Source organism: Limulus polyphemus, unplaced genomic scaffold (genome assembly GCF_000517525.1).
Source record: "Limulus polyphemus unplaced genomic scaffold, Limulus_polyphemus-2.1.2 Scaffold2203, whole genome shotgun sequence".
Lineage (NCBI taxonomy): Eukaryota > Metazoa > Arthropoda > Merostomata > Xiphosura > Limulidae > Limulus > Limulus polyphemus.
In genome coordinates, this window is record NW_013667813.1 from 169,888 (window position 1) to 192,292 (window position 22,405).

The window sequence follows — 22,405 nt, forward strand, 5'->3', positions numbered from 1 at the left end:
TTTTGTAGAAAGAAGACCAAACAATTACGATAACTCACGCCACAATTGTAAGTTAATCACACACAGAATACTAGTGCGATAATAATAGAGAAGATAATTCAGCCTGTCAACTGAAATTCTAAAGCAACTGAATAGGCCTAAGTGGACTTTTGACAAGAAGAAGAGAACTATATATGTAGGGTTTATGATATGTTAAATTCTCTATAGTGTGAAGAATTTGTTGTACATACGTTTAATTTGTTCAGAATATATATATATATTATTTTGAAAACAAGTGAAGTGTGTGCTGTTCATTTATTGTTGAATTTATCATCACCAAGTCACAGACACCTACTGTAGAAGAATCTTAAGCCCAACAACAACATAGTATATATTTATACTATTAAGAAGTATAAGTAAAAGCCTTTTACTTTGACAATTGGTAAAAATAATTATATTTCAAATTCTGACAAAGACTGCTTGGTTTTCTCCAGTAGTGACTGTATGAAAAAAGAAAAGAAGGATAGTAAATCACAGTTCTGTGTGGATTAGATAAGTGAATGTAGTAGTATTCACTGATATTTTTCTTCTAAAGTGTACAGATGAATCTGTGAATGTGCTGGATAGTTCTCATTTGTTCAACATATTGGATCTGGTGTTTGTATACTGGAAGGTTGAAATGTGTCAAGAAATCTTTCAGTATTTCAGGTGGCTTGTAAGAATTTTTCTGAGTAATGAATCTGTCATTCTCAAGTGGCTGGTGAAATTTACACTAAGATGTTTGGAAAAGAGAGATGCCTAATGTATGAAGAATACATCTTTGTTTCAGAAGCAAGTTTCAGTGTGAAGCTATAAACCTGGGCATAGTTATTCAGTGTATGAGGAAGGCAAGTTTGAAACTGAAGCCATGAAGACATGCAGTAGAAATTTTTGATCAAATTGTGCGTAAGGAAGGAGTATATACAGATTTCACAAAAAATCACAGTTGCAAAATAATGGCCACAACTATTGATGAAATGAGAAATTTGCAGCTTCACTAGTTTCATATTGTTCTGTGAGCATGTTGTAGCCAACTTCTTTAAGATAGTTGCATTTTTATTTACACTGTCTAAAGATGAAACATGTTTTAGGCAGGCTGAAGGCTATGATCAAACATTTTAGTCACTAAAGTTTACTTTATGTTTGTTAACTTATCTGAGGTAATACTGTCCATTCACTGTCACTACCTATGTGGTAATTCAACATTTGAGGAATAATACCTACTGAAAAGTATGATGGATTTATTATTATATTCATTTTAATATTGATGTTTGTTTAAATTAAATGTATATATAGAAATGTACATAACTTACACTGTTAAATATGTATTGCGAAACTCCCGTCTATTGTCTAAAGTTATAGAAGATTCTCGAGTGTAAGAATCAACAGTATTTGTGTGTATGTAAATGCTACCCAAAGCACGTGAAACACTTCTGAATCTTCTCTGATTGGACCAAGTCCCAGGAGTGTTTCAACCAGTACCTTGTGTCGAGTATGTTGACTTGACTGGCAAGATTGCTGGCATTCTATGCATCAGACATCTTCAGAAGTATGCAACAGACAAGTTTCTTGTGATAAGTTGATTTTCAGAGTTTTTATGATCCCACTATCACATGGTTACAAATATGAGGTGTTTAGTAGTAGGAATATTTTAAAGTAGTTGATAATAGTAACTACTATCAACTACTATTAAATTTCAAAAACAGTACAATAGAAACATTATACCAAACTGTTAAATATTATTATAACAAAAATTAATTTTCAATTTAACAAGTGCACACGTTAATGAACCTTGTCATTGTTTAAAAAATTGTTCTTACAGGATAATGAAAAATATTACTGCATCATGAGAAGATCTTGACAAATTTCCTACAATTACTTGAACTTGATTGCCATCTCAAATGTTCTTTCACCATGTTAATATCACATTTTTCCAACACATGAGGAGTCCTCTGTTATTTTTAATGAAGATGATATTTATGAACTAGTATTATTTTATAACCTCACTGCTATTTCACTGCAAGGACTGCTATTTCTTCCATTTCTGCTAATCTGGAAAAGTGTTTTCTTGCCAGATTCTCATCAATATGTTTAACAGTGGTGCTAATACTGTATGTTAACCTGAGGTACAAATATCATGCTAGGAAAAACTCCAACAGAGGTTTGTAGGTCATCCTTCACATTGATTCTCTTATGTAGTCCGAGAAAGGTAATTAGTAGGCCAAATCTTATCCAGTGGTTGATACGTTAATGCAGTCCATAGCTAATGTGTTGGCTGCATTATTGATATTATGATTTGGATTACTAGGAGAAATCCACATGGACTGAGGAACTGATTTTAACAGCTAGTGTAAGGTTTTGGTGTGTTGAAGAAGCACATTTTGCCATATTGTCACCCACAGTCTGATGGTTTGGAGAATGGGTAATATGCAGAATATCAAGTATATTTTTGCAAAATTTGTTAATTATGATGGAACTGAGTAAGATAAAAAACCTGCCATGTATCATGAAACGGAGCCAAATTCATTTGGTTATTCATCAGTCTTATTGATGGCTGAGAGTACAGCTTTCAATAGATGTGATGTATGGTTTGCTTCCTATTGCAGACAAGACACAGCATCTTCTAGAATATGTAAAGAGATTGAAATGTGCAGTATCTGATGTGCATGAATTCTCATGACAGTAGTTGGGTAAGGCTGCCATTCAACAAAATATGTCGCAAAAAAGACAGTGAAGGAATTAGAGTTAAAGCTTAAAAGCTAGGAATGGCTTTGGTGTGTTCCTAGTGCACAGGAGCAACTAGGTTTTAGTTGGACTGATTATATTTTTCTCAGACAGCTCAATCCTTACATCTGTGATGGTGTTGCATACAAAAGCCTATTGAAAATATGGACAATCTAAAACTATATGTTTCTTTCAACTTCTAGTTTACTGATTGGACCAAAAAAATCAAGGTTGAGATAACTGATGGAAACCCCAGTGAAAGAGAGGCTTGACTGCTGTGATGTTGGCCAAGATACCAATGTATGCTCTTATTCATCATAGCTGGGATTAACTGCTTCACCAGTAATTAGGATGGCTAAATGAGTGAAAGTGATGTTCCTTCTTTTCTAATTATTGAGTAGTGATTCACAGTTGATTGTCTACATGTCATTGTGTGATGATTGATTAATTACTGTGTAGTTAGGATGTTTAATTAATTGATAATTCAACAGCTGAAAGGATGGGACATTCTTTGCTGTTTGAGTTATCAAATGATTATATTTGTTAATACCATTTTGATTACAGAAAAACTAAGACAGCTGATATTATTAAGTATAATGTTTAGAACATTGACATTTGAAGTGCAGGAAATGATTACCAGGAATTATACCTGTAAGCTGGAAAGACTTTGTGATCCTTCTTTTCACATCACTCGTGTTGAATTTTGTGGTGAATATTGACAGTATGTTGATTTTAGAAATTACCTTAGCAGATTTGTGTGTGCAAGTGTGAACTTAAATAGCATGTAAATACAAGGTTATGCCTTTGAATATGAATGACTTGTACATGATGTACAGTAAAAGGGTTGGATGCTTGATCAACACATATGAAATACAGTAGTCCCTCTTCGATATGACCATCTGCCATCATAAAAAAAAAAGGTCATATCTAACAGGAAGTTGTTATTCAAAGGATCATTAACCAGATAATGAACGAACGATCTCAAGCTGTGGTAGTCGCTATTGCCAAGGCTTGAGCATGATGGTTTATATACTGTGTAGGTAATCAGATCATGTAGCAAATTTATTTAATGATAGTCATGATGGATAACAGTTCAGTCAAGATAACTTAAAATTGTTTTGATTGTGTATTATTTAAAATAATTTATTCATCGATTACATTTATTTCTCAAAACGCCGCATCTCTATTTCATAAAACATATATGTATCTCATTTTTATTTCATACATGACAAAATGACACCAAATTTACTTCATAAAAAAGTCTTCCATCTGTGTTTGGTTTGCACATTTAACAGAGTCACTTTGAATGTTCATTAGTCCGGCAGATATGATATCTAGAAGTGTTTTGTTGTTGTTTTCAGTGAGTGGTCTCAAATCTCATCAAAATATCCAAATGCTGTTTCTGACGAGATCACTGCTTTGGGTTCCTCTTTGTCATCTTCAGTTGTTGAGTTGGAGTTTTCAGTTTTGTTTTTAATGCATCTGCCCAGTCTTCATCCAAAACTGCAACTACTATTAAATTTCAAAAACAGTACAATAGAAACATTATACCAAACTGTTAAATCTTATTATAGCAAAAAATTAATTTTATTTTTAACAAGTGCACATGTTAATGAACCTTGTCATTGTTTAAAAAATTGTTCTTACAGGATAATGAAAAATATTACTGCATCATGAGAAGATCTTGACAAATTTCCTATAATTACTTGAACTTGATTGTAATCTCAAATGTTCTTTCGCCATGTTAATATCACATTTTTCCAACACATGAGGAGTCCTCTGTTATTTCTAATGAAGATGATATTTATGAAATAGTATTATTTATAAGCTCTCATGCTGTGCTACATTCAGTGTGAATATATGAGAGGCCTTCTGCACCCCATAACATAATAGCCCATTCCCTTGGACATTAATTTTACAGTTTGCTTCTACAGCTGTTAAAATGGACTTAATTGTAAGGTATTCTTGACCAATGCTGCTTGGATGTGTCTACAGCCAAAATTATGCATAAAGTCCTACTGATTGGGTAGTGACTTTTTGGTGTATTGTATAATATATATTAAAAAGAATTAGGTAAGCATTAAGATAACATAAGAAACTTGAAATGAATGGAGAAAGGTGATTATACATGGAAGACAATTACATAAGTAAATAGGGCAGTGTTTATATTAATGTTTAACAATAAACTGTACGTGTAACTGATAGTAGGTTTAAATATTTATACTTTGTAACAAAAAATTAATAATATACTGAATAGAAACATTTTGTTTTTCAGAATGATGTTGTCATAACAGTCAATGACATCAAGGTGACTGACTCTGAACATACTGTTAGAGTGTTCAAACAAGTTGGTGAAAGGCAAGTTATTAAAATGTTATGTACCAAATAATTCATATTTTGTACCGATAAGGAAAAAAGAATGATGCTTTCAATATGCTTGAAATTATTTAACCTTCTCTCGCTATGGTCATTCTTTTCTGGGTATGTCATAAGGTTTTTCTGAGTTACATTCAGAATTTAAACTACTTTCTTGTCATAGTACACAAATAAACTTAGCATAAAAACATAGGTAATAATCTAAATTTTAACATTATATATGTTTTAAATTCTATAAGGCAATATTAGAAAAAAAATCCTGAATTTCCTGTAGTATGGGAATTGTTGTATCTGCTCTCTAGGCATCCCCTTTTTTTCAAATTTATTTGCCACCCCTCCAAGAAGTACAAAATTTAATGTAAATTACTTTTTATAATATTGTCATCACTCAGGCAAAGCATAATTTTTATAGCCTTCAATCTTATTTGGTTAGAGACCCACCAAATAAAAAATCAGACCTCTCTTGCCACTCCCATCTGTCAAATCCTCTCTTTCAGAAATTTCCAATAGTTCTCTCTTTCATTTAATACTATAAACCAATAGAAAGCCAAAGTTTAATCTATCAAATGATATATTGTTTTCTGTACAGAGAATTGTTTATTTCCCTTAAAAACTTTATTCCCATAGGATACCCATCAACAAGCTTAGCTGAATATCTAATTGCTCTTGTTGCATAGTTAGAAAGCCAGAAAGATTGTGAGAGTTATAGGACATTGTCTTCTTTGAGCGTATCATTATTCTGTGTTCTTTGGTGCATTATTTAGTGCAGTAGTATCATTAGTATAAAAAAGTAGACTTTAGTTTCATCAACATACCAGGTAAGTACTATATTTTTTGTTTTCATGTGTATTCTTTATTTATCATTATAAAAGTAACTAAAATGTAGGTTAGATTAGGTAAAATAAAGAATAATAATACTAATAAATATGTTTCATGAGGAACATTTGCAAGTAACTTGCAAGTAGCCATACATTGTGTAATTTGATAAGGTAATGTGCACTCCATGTTTGCCAAGTGATTTACAAGTTGTGTGGCAGGAATATTAGTTAGACATGGTTCAGAGAGCAATATAATAATAAAATGTATGTAGAAACAGATGTCTACTGTTACAAGTTTAAAGCTATTTAGGATAAGTAAATGTTTCATGTTACAATTTGAAGTCATTTTAGAAAGAAAAAGGGTAATTCAGATTTACCTCAAAATTTTTAAAGTGATTACGAGGTGTGCCATTAACCAATCTTGTATAAAATACATAAAATATAAAGTTTTACTGAAAAAAATTAAATTTATTTAGGAGGTTTTAGAGATTATCTAAATGAAATTTGAGGTTTTTTCAGATGAAATTTATTTTTTAATCTTAACATAAAATCACTTTGAGCAGTCAACACTTTGACTCCATATATTCACAGAGAAAGTTTTAGTGAAAATACTTCATTAAAAATTCTGATTTTTTTTTCTACAGATGACTCTTAATGTTTACTGAAACCTTGCAAAATTACATGAAATATATTAGAAGTTATAGTATGGAAACTCTAAAAATCAATTTGGGGTCAATTATTAGGTTGAATTGACTGAGCCCATTAGTGAGAGAGGTAGCATAATAATAGTATTATATTAATGAAGCCTTAAATTTATTTTGTGATAAATATGGCATGCAAGCTATATATGCTATGAGGTATCTTCATAGAATATTTTCCATTAATTCTCTAATATTTTAAGATGTCAACTAATATATTATTTTTATTAAGTTTAAATTACAGGCTTTAATTAACTTGTTTAAAAATTTATATTTTCTTTCTTAATATATATATATATATAACATTTTAAAATTCCTTGGCAGGTGTGTAATGTTCATTGTTAAAAATCTCACAATGTTTTGGATCGTGTATCAGTTTTCACCAAAGTAAAAGTATGCATTGAAAACTTGTTTCCAAATTAACAGCAAAGTTTATAAACAGAATGAAGGTTTTAGCTATGGCTTCTCCTCTATCTCTGTTATTATATGATTTATTTATGGGCAGTTTTAAAGTGAAGTGTGAGAAAAGATGGATAAAAAACCTGAAGTTTGGTTAAGGTTTGTCGCTGACACATTTTTGATTTGGCAGCATGCTAAAGACGATCTAGCTAATTTTTCTAATTACCTTAATAACATTGATAATTCTTTAAGATTTAATTATGAAGTTGAAACACATGTTTGTTTACCTTTTTTTTGATGTTTTAGTGAGTAAAAATAAGGATAAATTGGAAACTACCATTTATTGTAAACCTTTCTTTGTAGTCATTCCACACATCAACGATCTTGTCACACTAAATCTCAGAAAACTACTATTTTTTACTCTTATGTGACTAGGATACTAAAATTATGTTTTAAACAGGATGATTATCAATTATGAGTTATTATTAATTAAGCACATAGTAGAAAAAGGTTTTAATCCAGATGTTGTTGACAGAGCTGTCAAAAAACTAAAAAACAGGGATAAAAATATTAAATTAAACCCATTTGCTGATAAAAGTAAAAAAAGAATTTTTGGTACTATCATTTATACCTGGCTTATCTTCTCAAATAATGAAAAAAATTAAAAAGCAAATAATATTTTGTGATAAACAAAAGTTAGCCAAATTCTTAATACAACTGAAAGTCTGCCAAATTTTGTGAAAATATACATGCTATATTAAAAATTTGTAGTAACAAAAGTATAAAGATTTTAAACAAGTACATAGAGGTCACATGGTTGATCAAATCGACTGAGCCCATGTTGAGAGAGTTAAGTAGAAAACATTTTTATTTCACCTTACAGTTTTAAAATTTAGAAGCCCCTAAATGAACATGAAAAGTTTTTCAAGGTAAATGTTTATATTTTATTTTTCATTTTCTCTGCCATATCACTAACTGTAGCTCTTATAATCACTGTTAATTACAATGAATTGTTTAAAATTAAGAAATGGAAATATGTACATACCTTTTAACTCTCTGCTGAATAATCTTAAAATATTTTATTTAGGTTATTGTCATTATTTCATCTCTCTACCTTTTCACTCATAGTTTATGTATAATGTTTTATTTTCCCTTTCTGTTCTTTACTGTTTATTATTCATCTTGATACACGTCAACAGTTCCCCCCCCCAGGTGATATAATGTTATAATTAGCAGAGATACTTTAGCCTTAGGGTTATAAACATGTATGTCAAATAAGTATATGTGTCTTGTAAATCTCAAGTCCAAGTATGGAAGGTGAGTGTGGCTGCTGTCAAGGGGTTGGAATATTTATTTTTTCATGTTCTTCTGAATTGACCCAAATTGTTACGTATGAGATATCATTGACTATTTGATGTTGTGTAATGACACCATTGTATTTAACATACTCATATGGTTGGTGCACATTAATATCAAATATAAGGTATGTAGTTTGCTCTGCCATGAATGTGTTTGTTGTTATTGTTCTTACCTCCAATGTATTTGTTGCTGTTTAGACAAGAACATAGCAATTGGCAATGAGAATTACAGAAAGAACTCAAATGTAAATATAATATGGAACATTCCTATGTGTGTATTGGGCAAAAAATAACTGAAGAACTGTTGTTATTGAGTTGCACAAGACACTGTTTTGATTGCCTGATCCTAGATTGTGATGTTCTACGTGTTTTTTGGCTTGTGGAATGGCACTACATAAGGCTTTTGCAGTGGAAGCTGCTCACAAAGATGCTACTGAGCTGCAAGGTAATCATTTTGATGTACACAAAATAAAAAAGTAAGATGACAAAATCCAAGAATTACAAGGGAACACAAAAGAAGTCAGGAAAAGACACCCAGAAAATATGAGGAAAAATGTTTTGGATGCACAAGAAAGGGACATGTCCTGAAAAAGAAAAAAAAACTGTTTTGAGCATGGAAAAACTGGACATCCACTTAAGCATGTAAGGAAAACAAACCAATGGATAGGGTACATGCTTTGAAGGAAAGTGATTCCAATGACAGTGATGATGACTTCATAGCATTGCTAAGCATAAAAACTTTGAACAAGTCCAGTCAAGGGATTATCTCTATAACTGCAAAAATAAGTGGGGTTTCCTTAGATTTGGAGCTTGATACAGATGCTGTGATGTCAGTGATTACTGAGAAAATTTTTTGAAAGAAGTTTACAGAGGAACTCCATAAGTTAAGGAAATCTGATCTATGTTTAAGGGCTTATATGTAGTTCAAAAGAGTGGCTTAACACTGTTTGGTTGTGACTGTTATGCCATATTACTCTTGATTGGCCTAAAATTAAAGCAGTTTCAATGGATAGGGAAACAGCTTTATTTAAGTCAAAATTGTACACCATTCTAGTGAAACATAGGTCAGAATTTCAAGATGACCTTGGAACTTAAAGGGTATGAAGGCTAAACTTACCTTGAAACCAGATGCCAAAGTTTTATAAGGCATATTTGTTCCTTATGCAATAAAACCAGCTGTTGATGCTGAAATAGAGACTAGTCAAAAATGGAATCCTGACTGAATGCGAATACAGTGAATGGGTAACACCTGTTGTTCCAGTGTTAAAGAAGGACGAACCTGTTCATTTATGTGGGAACTTTAAAGTCACTGTCAATTGATTAATATCCCTTACTCAAAATATAGGATATGTTTGCAACATTAGCAGGAGGAAAGAGACTTATGAAGATAGATTTGAAGAGTGCATATTCACAAATAGAGTACAAGATGATTCTAAACACTTGCTTACAATTAACACTGAAAAGGGCTTATATCAGTACAATACAATTAGCTGATTTTTGGCATCGACTATATGGCAAAGGTCAATGGATACAATTCTAAAAAGACGAAAAGAAGTTCAGTGCATCATTGACTACATGATCATTATGGGAAAACTGAAGAAGGGCTCTTACAAAATCTTGAAAAAGTGATAGATAGACTTAGTATGCACAACATAAGAGGTAATTTCTCAAAATGTGAATTATTTTAAGAGAGAATATAATTTTGTGGGCATCAACAAGGACTTCACCAAAGAGAAGAAAAAGTTGCAGCCATGATTGAGGCACCAAGATCATCCAGCATATAGGAATTGAGATCATTCTTTGGAATAGTTAAGTATGATGCAAGATTTATAGAAAACCTTTCTACATTATTGAACCTCCTACACAAACTTCTTCAAAAAGGAAAAAATGGAACTGGGATGAAAGTTGTGAAAAGGATTTCTATAATATCTAGAAAATAATTGCTTCAGACAAAGTGCTGACACATTATAATCTGGACTTAAAATTAGCATGTGATGTCTCACCTGTAGGGTTATGAGAAGTTATCTTCCATTTATTTCCACATGGTTTGGAGAGACCTATCACTTACGTGTCTCACTCACTTAAGTCAGCTGAAAAGAACAATTCTCAAATTGACCATGAAGCTTTTGGGATTAATTTGGGTGTCAAACTTTTCAACACATATGTGAATCGTAGGAACTTTACCCTTATTACTGAACATCAACCTCTGATGTCAGTATTTAACCCTAAGAAAAGATGCAGTGAATGCAGAGATATGCTCTGTTTTTAGCTAGCCATGATTACAACACAGTATATAAGAACACAACCAAGCATGGTTATCTAGGCTACCACTACCATATCTTAAATAGGAGGAGGAAGATATGGAGATCTCGCACATCACTCAGTTTGACATCTTACTAGTCAAATTAGAACAGATTAAAAAAGAAACCAGTAGAAACCCAATTTTGTCAACAGTTTATGAAATGGTAATGGAAGGATGGAGTAAAACCCCTCAAGATAAAGAGTTTTCTGCATTTTACAGTAGAAGAAATGAGTTAAGTGTTCACCAGGGCTGTCTGCTATGGGGTATGAGAGTAATCATAACACCTACTCTACATTCTCAAACTTATTGTATGAAGGGCACATTGGAGTTGTCAGAAATGAAAGCTTTGGCACGGAGTTTTGTTTGATGGCCTGGAATAGGTTCAGACATAGAAAATCTAGCAAAGAAACATATGGGGTGCAAAGAGTAAACATTTTAATCATAAGGCACTTGTTCACTCATGGAAATTTCCATTCAAGTCATGGGACCATGTTCACATTGATTTTTCAGGCCCACTTATGGGATTTGTGTTTGTGGTTGCCATAGACTCATTTTCAAAATGGCCTAAGTTATTGAAATTAAGTCAATATAAGCACACCCAATCATTAAAATCCTTAGCACCATCTTTGCAAGGAACAAATTCCAAATCAAATTATAAGAGACAATGGACCTCAATTTACATCAGAGGAACTTAATAAGTTCATCAAAGCCAATGACATAAATCACATACGATCAGCACCTTACCATCCAAGTACTAATGGTTTCACAGAGCACTTTGTACAGTCATTCAAAGTAGCAATGAAAGCTTGTAAAAGGGTTCTGGCACTATGCCACATGTGTTATGTGGTTGGAATTTACAAACCAAATTGCCATTGGTGAAACTAGACATTTGGAAGAGAGTATTAAATAAACAGGAATCTATGATAATGCAATTTGCCACAAAACCTAAAATGTTGTCAGAGGGAAAAAACATAATGGTAAGTGATTGTCAACAGGAAAAACCACCATGGGCCCCAGGAAAGTTAGAGCAAAGCACAGGTCTGGTCTCATTTAAAGTTAGAGTTAGAGATTCTGTTCGGAGAAGATATGCAGATCAAATTAAGAATGCTGGAGAGGCAATACATGAAAAACCAACTTCAAACAGTACTGGTTCTGATATACCACCAAAATCTGAAAGAGCTCAAAATTAACCCAGCTTAAGTCAACAGGAATCAATTACTTTATCTACTCCAGAACCAACTAAAAGAACAAGTACCAGAACCATCAAGACACTCAAGAAATTTTAAGATTCTGTGCTGTTATTATATGTAGTTGTTAGTGTTTAGGGTTAGTATTTACAGTGTGTAAGGGCATAATAATCTCAGTAAATCACTGCAAGAACTAAGTTTCTATTTCAGTATTATTTACGTAACTATCTACTCCTTCATTTCATAATCAGTAAATTTCTAGTCAGTAAAATTTGTTCATATTCAATAATATCAATTGGACTTTCATCATATTCATTTCAATTAATATAATAACCCATAAAACATGATAAAGTAACATTTCATTGTGTAAAGACTTTTATTGAACTTTATAACCAATGAAGAGGAATGTTGTGTATGATATACCACAGACTATTTGATGTTGTGTAATGACACTATTGTATTTAACATACTTATATAGTTGACGCACATGAATAGAGAGTAAAAGGTATGTAGTTTTGTCCACCCTGATGTCTTTGTTGTTATTGTGCTTACCTCCAATGTGCATTTGTTGCTGTTTAAACAAGAACATAACACAAATGAACTTGAAACTTGAATGAGTAAATAGCTATGTAGTACTAGACACTACTGGATATATCCGTACACTGTACATGTGTTATTATTCAAGTAACAGGGACAAAAAGTTAAGATCTATGAATTCTCATGCATCACATAACAACATAACTGAAGTTTAAGTATTTTTTTAAAGGTTTCATTTGAAATGAAGGAATTAAAACTTAGATAATATAATATATAACTTTGAATTACAAGTTACTTGAAAATGCTGATTTCATTAAAATACATTTGTAGTAAAGTGCTTTAATTAAATTTTGAATTGAACTTAGTAAAACCTTGTGACATTTACTGAAAAGAGTTTAATGAGTGTGTGATAGTCAAAGGGTTAATAAACATTTCATCCAAATATAAATTCAAAATGCAATAATACAACAGAGTGATTGAAATATAGCACATGTTAAATCGTATCCATTCTGTTGTTAAGAAAAAAATTATTTTAAATACTGAAAAAACCAACACAGAAGTTTAGTCAAGAAATTAACCTAAAGTTAAAAATCCATATGATTCAATTGTACAATAACTATATGGTAGTTTTCTTTCAACTGGATTTGCTGCAACCTGTCTTAGTGCTTCTGTACCAACTAGGTACAACACTCCAGTCTAAGTTCTGTGCTATTTTTCTTTCTTTATGTATAACTTGTTCTTCTGTATCTGTCTTTTGATAGCTTGAAGCACCAGAAATTACTAATTACTCTTGTGGCAGTCTTTGAAAGATGTTACTAGGTCCTATAATTCTGCTTATTTCTTTTTTCATCTGTCTCTTATCTTTCTGTTTTGCAGGTTTTTGGCTAGAAAAAAAATCAAAAAAATTATTAAGAAAGTGAAAAATCATCCACTAAATTCTCTTCAAACAAAAAAGAAAATGTTTGTCAGTGGTAGTTACCATGAGGTTGTTTGATGTAACTCTGTGTGCACACAATCACTGTATGTTTGGTATTTCAAACAGCCTGACGTAGATGATTTCTTCCACTCCTGAGCCATAAAAGTGCATAATCGCAGCACAATCTTTTCCTTTTACACCAGTGTTAACATGTCTTTAGTCACTCTATTTATGTCATAGGTACCTGTAGGTTGCAGAATATACTGAAAGTACAAAATCATCTCAATCCATTACTCTTACTTTGTTTTGCTTGTCTGGTACTGTAACCATTATTATGAAACATAATCATGCATAAATACACAGCAGTTTTAAAGTGTCTTATGCACTTAACACTTTTATTACCATAACAGACAAAATCATAGAATAGTGTTATCCATTCTTTGTTATTACACATACATGACAAAAGCAATCTAATAAAAAAGTAAGAATATATCACTGTACATGTATGACAATACCAACTTAATGTCAAAATACATCTAATAGTACTGAAACAGTTTCAAAAATGATAACAAAACATCAAATTCTAGTGGATGGAAGAAAATATATGCAGAGTGCATCCTATTTAACCAACATTACTCCTATTTCATGATTCTATCTGAAGAAAAGGCTGCAGTAAGGATCAAAGTGTGTGTCATAAACTTTTACAGAGTTACTTTCAGAATTTAAATAACTTTATTATCAATGTATGTCAATGAACTAACTTGGCATTAAAGTGTAGTTCATAAATCAAATTTCAATATTATGTCAGGTTTAATTTCTTAATTTTGTGAAAAGAAATATTTAAATATATTTTCAGTGTTCACTTCTTTGTGTCATGTGATGCCTCTGCTCTTTGAATTCTTATTTTAGATTTTCTTTCTTCCCTTATATGAGTTTCAAAATGTCTACCAAAGAAAAGCATCAACTACAGATTTTTACAGGCTAGAATTTGAAATATGAATTTCCCACATTTTCTGAGATATCAATAAGTTTGTTACATTCACCATAGAAGCCCATCCTAACTCCTCTTTCATTTGAAATTACTTACTTACTTAATTGCTTACTTGTCAGTGGTACATGCTTATAACCAAAAGATAGGCCATTTGGAGAATTATCTGATTATGATGTCTTTATGTTAATTTATTTTGGTAAGAGTCCTCATTCCCAAGCAGATTTTATTGAGTAAAGACTGAAGCTTGTGCTTCAATAAGTAAAATTTGAACCTTTTTCATAGGTCTGTCAAATAAGCCAATTAAGTTATAGTAGCTTATGGGCATCCTCTTTTGCTGGTTGAGTTATTGTTTGTGTTTTAACATGTATTCTTGAAAGCTATATGGATTATATTTTTGACAGCCAACTTAATGAGAAAAATTTAGGGTTAATGAAGACCAATGTCTGAGAGCAAGAGGCCTCAGTTCTGAAGTAAGGGCTAAATCTGTTATTTTTTTATGTATTGATATGTATTTTTAACAAAAGTAACTAAAATGCAAGAATTAAAAACTTGTTATATTAAATTAAAAATTAAATGTAAACAAATTTCAGCTCAAGTAAATGCATCAGAAACTCTCTTCACTTTCAGTGCATGGCTTATAGTTATTTGTGCTAGTTAGACAAGTTAAAAGACCCTAATCTTTTAAGATAAATAGATGTAATTGTCTGTCACAATTTGCTGTCCTTTTAATAAAAAAAATAATAGTTGTATTTGTTTGATATTTTTTATCTTTTGATACCGGTGGTTTTACTACAGTTTGTGCTAGGATAGAGAAAATAAGAGATAAAGTGGTAAAACGATATTCATTTAGAAGTTTCTATTTCTAGAGGTTATGAAAGTGTAATATAAACCTGTAAGATGAAATGTGTATTTTTATTCTTAACATGAAAATTACCTTGCACTCAAACTAGTCAGCCTGATTCAGTAAATTAACAGACAAATGTTTAGTAGAAATACTTCATTGAAAAGTTTGATTTTTTGTTTACAACAAATTTGTAATGTTTAATAAAGGCTTAACAAATTTTGTGAAGATACACAAATAATAAATTTGAATTGTAGTAAACCTTAATTCCCCATTTATTGTGATATGGCTTTTCAAACTACAAACTTACTACACATAAATAAACACTAAAGCAACTGTACCATATCCTAGTGGTAGGTGTCAATTCTTTCTTTTCAATTTTTTATGTAGTATCACTATCAACACAACATTCTTCAACATCAGTGAAAGTTATCTCGCCAACCTGAAACAAGCTACATATAACTAAAATCTCCAAGTTTAGTAATTCTAAATGTACTTATAATAGAATTTGATAAACAGATAGTTTTTTTCAGTGAATATTAATGTAATTTTAATATTAACAAAAACAACTTTTAATTCATAATACTCATGTGTACTTTAAAGTGATATAAATTTGCACTTTTATTTCTCAAAAATGAGTTCATCACACTTATTACAAATTTTTAGCAGTAACAGATTACTCAAGCACTCACCATCACACTTATCCATTCTTTTCCTTTCTGTGTCTGGCTCTGGTGGTTCCATGTTTCAGAGTGTTAATTCCACTCTTTCAGGTACATGACATTGATGCACAAATCTGCTTTCATATTTCATGTTTTCAGAGTTCTTATCATAAAGCTTTAGGGGTTGTATCTTATTGTCTGCATTTCAACTCATAGAATATCTCATTCTGTCTAAGGTCCTTTCACTGTGCTGATGAATTTGTCAAGCCAAAACACTAGATTTTCTCCAGTAACATGGGGCTTAAGCTCGTTCACATGTTCAGGAGGACATTAATTCCCATAATTCAAGGAACTAAGTACAGAATTATCCAGTCTGTGCTTAGGGTTTCTTGGGCGTCAGATGTATATCTCAGCCATACCCAGTTGCCCAGATAATTCTCCAATTGTCATAATTTCGTTTTTATCTGATAATAATCAAGAATATAATCCAGAGTTCATTTCAACTGGACAGTAAATTCTTTTGAACTGACTTCTGCATTTGATGTGTGGAACTTTTGAAAATAATATCACCTGGTAGTTCCATCTCTCTCCCAGTTATAATGAGGTTAAGAATACTGTTTGACAGGATTGTTCACTGGCTTGTTACGTTAGCTGTTCATTAGCTGTTACGTTATCAAAATGGCTGGTGTATTCAGCATTAATAGATTTTCACAACAAGGACTGTCTTTTCAATCAGTTTGTCTGACTTGGTGATAATAAAGTGATGTTTATTTATTTTTTTGTCCCTGAAACCTGGCATAACTCTTACATAGCATATGTCAATTTTAATTGTAATTCTAAATACAAAATGTACTGCTCAGTTAGTATATCTGCTACAGCATGTGCTGTAAAATATAATATAGCATAAGCTTCTGCCTATTTGATAAAGTAATTCACTGTTATCAAGCTGTACTGTTAATTAAGTTAATTTCAGGGAAAGATTTTGCTAGATCCAGAGCTGTCTTTGCAGATAACCAACCTGTTATCATTTAAGATTTTGATTTATGATCATGGCTTGTAAAGCAGAGAATTCCAGATGGTGAAAGTATGTGAAACACATTGGTGTTCTTCTATTTTGTTGTTAAGTATTTCCAGTACATATCGTCCAACTTTGGAGTACTACAAGCTACAACTTGGGGGCACTGCTACTCATCTCATGAGTGCATTGGCAATACAGAGCCCTATGCAGTGCTTTCAGTATCTTGTACTTAATTCACAGAGTTCTAGCTTCAGCATTTTGGTGATTTGCAGCACTAAAACTTAGCTGAGACTTCAGTTGTTCTTTGAGCTTCACCAGCCAGATCTTTGCTATGACAAGCTTTATCCCATGGAAATCTTTGGCAGTCTTGTAAAGGACCACCCATAAACAGATTCATTGTTTCTCTTAGCAGTTATTGTCTGTGCTTTCTTTCATATATACTTTTACTCAGTCTATTGGCACTACCAAAGTGTACTCTGGCTTGTGCTCTACATGTGCAAATACTCATGCAGAGCTGTAATCTAAAGATTAGTCCTATCTTTTGGATGTGGAAACTTGATTGACTATATCAGAGAGTCCTTATGAACTCCTTGTAAGAAAGTACAATAAGGCTTTTATGAAAAGCTTGTATTTTGTCTGTGCGGTAGTATCTGTGAGATGGACTCAGTGACAACTCTTTTTCTGGACCTGAGAGAGAGCAATAACAACAACCCTACAGCTACTAATGTCGGTATCTAATATAACCTTAGAGTTTCAAATAACTTGAACAGGGACTAGTGGTTCAGTCAAGGCTATCTTCTACTGTTTTCTCATCCCACTTGAATCAAGCAATCTATCTCATGCAACCTTAGTAGAGTTAGCCATGCAGGATCAATAATAGAATCAAAGCCATGGAAAATGTAGACTTCCTTGTTATTATGGCAAGTATCTTACAACCTGCAAGTTAGGAACTCCATCTATAGTCCCAGTGTGACTCAGAAACTAAAGTTCAATATACATCTCTCAACCTTTTTATAACCATTCTGAAGGTTGTCAAAGCCTTAGAGTGCTAATCTCATCATTCTCCTCAAAGTAACTACAACATTACAGAGTCCAAAAGGCATAACTCTGATCTCAAATAGCCACTTACAGTCTTTGGTCAAGTGACTTTATCAAACTTGATATAATAAATTAGAAGAACTGAACAACTGAGTACCAAGTCATGGGTACGGTGGCCAATAAGAGAGCAGCAAGCAAGTGCTACGTATTCCATCTTCTGGTTTTATCTAATGCACAGTCAGGCCCAGATAGGATTTGTAAAAGTAATCAATACAAAACTAAACTAGTGATTGCAAAATGTTCCACTGTAGATGTTCACTGCAGATGCTATGCTCAAGCTCATTTCAAGTTTCATTCTATTATTAGATATTTTAAGTTTCAGGAACAACAATAATTTTTATTATCTATAAAAGGAAAAATGTTAACAATTTATTACAACTTACCTGTTGTGGCAACTCCAACAGTCAGCTGTGGTCGCAAGCTACTCTTTCAGTTGGTCTTTTTTTCTGGCCAAATTATCATTAATTGTGCGTGTTATGGCTTTTTTCACCAAAAACTGTTTTATTTGGCTGTAATCTTATATATATATATATTGCAAACCATGGTGTCTGTCTCTCACTTGAAAAGCTGTGCATGTAGGAAAAAACTCAACAATCACTTTTGAAATGATGAGAGAACAGGCATGAATGAAGTTGATACCAAATTTTATTTCACAAGCAGGATATTTTACACTAAATTGTTAAATAGATTTACTGTATGTTATTGATGAGCAGCTCTTAGCATGACTGAAATACTCAACAATTACTTTTCACAGTGAGCTCAGAGCTTTGACTCTGAGTGAAACCAAGAGTCCAACACAATTAATTTTTTTTAAATCCATGAACTAATTTAAATTGTTAAATTAACTTAAACTTTCCCATCACTGGGGATGAGTACTTTTGCCCGTGTCTGAATAAGATTTTTTTCAGAGCTTGTGATTCAGCAAATTTGAAAGGCAGCATTTCCTTAATGATGAAATCAGTTACAAGTGCACTTACTTTACACTGGCTAACCTCTTGGCACTAACAGCAATGAAGGTTCCACGACTTGGATGTTCTGCTTCATTCTTCACAGTTTTTCTCTTATTAGAAGTATGAGTCCCTGTCTCTGCTATTTAACTGACCATTTGTTTGATCTGTTTACCTCCAATCCTCTCTTGGTTTATGATTCAAAATCCCTGAGTTTATGGAAATGTTTGTAACTAATGTGTTTCTTTAGATTAAAGTGATTTCTTATTGGTACTGTAAATATCCTTTTTTGGGCAAACACAGCTTACATTGCAACAAAATACTTTGGGATTGGGATCCACTTTCACTTACAACAAATTCAAAATAGTTTTATGTAAGGCCAAGGATGGCTGCTTCCACGATTAGACTTACTGTTAAAAGCTTCTGTAACAGAAACATTGCCTTTTTTACCCATTTCCATTTTATGTCATTAGCTCATGTACATGGCAATACGACCTCCTGCTAAGTGTTGCTTTGATGGAATAACGAACAGAAATGATGAAATGACACCTGGTTGCTATAAGGTACAAATTCAATCCTGATACAACAAGTTCACAACAGCAACTGAATGACGTAACACATTTGATTATTTTTTGTCAGCAAAATGCAGTATAAGTATAATTATATACAATATATTATACAAAATACAATAGGCAAAATTAAATAATACTATTATATATTATAATAAATATATAATGATATAAATATGTATCCATATTATTTAGTATTTTATTAATAATAATGTATAATATATATATCTGGGATTTTCTTAAATAGTTATTTGATGTGAAATATATACTAGCTGGTTCATATGAATATCTTATATTATCAACTGAAACATGTTAAACAAGAAAAGTTTGTGCTAGAATTATCCAGCTCAGGAAATTAAAAAACATTTAACAGTATTTTTAAAGTAAATTTTGCATAACAATAAAATAATAAACCTTTGAAATTAAGATTAAATTAAACTGAACTTTTAAACAGTAAATATTAAATATAACAATATTATTAAAAATCCAAACAAAGCTTTATATATATACAACATAGTATTGTATCATGGATAGCTGGCAAGCCATTGCTGCAGATCGATTCAGATTAATATGTCAGGCTGTTAGCGAACCTAAATAAGTCCAAAACTTATTGTATAAATATTGTATAATAATTATAATTATGTATATATAATATATATATATATACACAAAATTATACAATTATACAAGATATAATTATATACAGTATACAGATGATTAGAGTTTATATTTTATATTAAAAAATGTAGCGAGTATTGCTTTACATAGACAAAAATGGAATGACTCTGTCTGCAGTTGCTATGAATTTTGAAATGTAGCATTGATACATTAGTCACTTCTAGAAACATGATGCTATGCACAACTCTGTATGTAAACAGATGGCACAGACTCTGGCACCAGTACTCAAAGCTCATATAATGTTTCTACATTTCGATGTTGGCTTCCACTTGGAATCTACCGATGAGTTACTGACTACTTTGATCCTAGTGGTTCAGAGTACTTTTTTCAAGATTATACAGTAGTCTTTGATGCTAAGATGATATCTCATCGCATCAATACCAGTATTTTCAGTGTGACAGACTTGTTGATCAATATGCTCTTTTTGATTGTATGGATCATATCAGGATAAACTTTCCTTTGTAGGTGTCTCTTATCATCAGCATGGGCTGCTAAGAATTTATTTCTAGTATGTCAGCATGCATTGAATTCTGGCAGAGTTTTTGTGAATGGGCCTCTAAGGCATAACACCATAAATTACAGTAACACTTAGGTATATATCTTTTCCTGTTAACTTTTATGTATAGCTCTTCACTAGAACTAGATGTGGTTCTAATTTTGAAAGCCCATGTGCTGTGGTCTCCAAGCATTCCTTATCCATACATTCCCATATTCTTGCAGCCACGTCAGGGCCACCTTTATTCATACTGTATCCGTAAGGGTTGGTTGGTCAAAACTAGACCTAGTTCAAGGACCATTGCTGGTCACAAAAGTCTCCACATTGTTCCACTTTATCACTGGCAATGCTTCAATCCAACATTGACGTGTTAGTGTCCAGAGTTGCACACATTACCTCTATCAATATCCCAGGATATTGGGACCATATGGACACGAATATGATCCTTTTTGTTTCCTTGTTAGGCAGTTCCTTGACTTTGTCGTATCTTTGCTGTATTTCCTTTGTCTAGGTCTTATAAGCCTGATGCAGAGAAATGACATACATATCACCATTCACAAATTGTCTACTGATGTATCATGCATCTTCTGTTTTGCTCTCTGAATGGAACTAGATGAATATTCACCTGTATCATTGGTACAATGGAAGCAGCAAGTTTAATGTATCTGTTGTTCAGCTGGTAGCCTCAGTTATAAATAAGATATCTCTAATGCCTGAATGTTTTCAGGTGAACTCACTAGAAAGTCCCATTTCAAAGTCATTGATGAGAATTTTATTTTCTGTAAAGATCAACATTCTGTAATGCACTTACCATTTAAATGTCTCAGTTCTTTGGCATACATAGCTAAGCTTTTTTTGGGTATGAAATTTATGAACCGTGAATTCTTCATCATAGGTGATTATTTTCCACAGGCTGAAAAGAGTGATGCAATGTTACTAATTTGGTTTCCCAGCTGCAAACTTAGTCAAACGTCAAGTATTTTGTGGCTCCACCATCCAAGCTTAGCAGCAATTTCTGCTTTGCTTGTTCCTATGGCTAGGAATTCCATGCAAAGATTTGGACAAATTACTTGCAAAAGTAAGTTAAACCTTCATCATAATATAAAGCAGCCATAAAACATGCTTCATCCCACAATTATTTTATTGGTGCAGTTAGAGCAACTGCACATTTGTTACTATATTTTTCACAAGAGGCTATGGAGTAAGGGTCAGTAAAGGCACTATTTTGTTGGCTGAAAGATTATTAAACCAAAGCTTAATAAAAATGGAGATGGACTCAGTTTCACTGGCAAGTCTTGACTAATTAAAACAAAAATTAATGACATGAGTATGGCAAAATAACTCTCACTATCCACATTTTCTATATAACTGGATAATTACAAGTTAAGTGTCAAGAATCCAGAAGTATGTGTGCTTCATATGATGGTCATAAAGTAGTATTATACTTAGAGTAATGTTGGATACAGTACAATTAGCCTATGAAACAGCAGATAAAATCCTTGATCAACTGATATCATACAGAGTAACACCTAGGAAATGGACTAACAAAATGTAGTTATCTTTATATGTTAATGATATATTGTATAAGAGAGTGCAGTATTCTAATAGCATATAAGAGAGCTACTTATATAAGGTAGTTTTATATATATGACTACTATATATAACTAGTGTAATTATTTAATATATATATATATTAAGTAATTCATCTTACTTATTAGTTGGCAAGATCAATTTTACAAGTAATGAAGGTAAATTTGACATTATGTGCATTA

At 32.1% G+C, this 22,405-nt stretch overlaps 1 protein-coding gene across 1 annotated transcript in view; it reads left to right on the forward strand.

Annotated features, from left to right (window-relative positions):
• The window catches only part of LOC106466243 (PDZ domain-containing protein 8-like), a gene marked incomplete at its 3' end in the record, with an annotated part of 176,655 nt that overhangs the window by 149,590 nt on the left and 4,660 nt on the right, over window positions 1-22,405 (forward strand). The window contains exon 10 of the mRNA XM_022394222.1: window positions 5,018-5,100. Coding sequence (XP_022249930.1) covers window positions 5,018-5,100 — 83 coding nt within the window. The remainder of the gene's footprint in view (window positions 1-5,017; window positions 5,101-22,405) is intronic.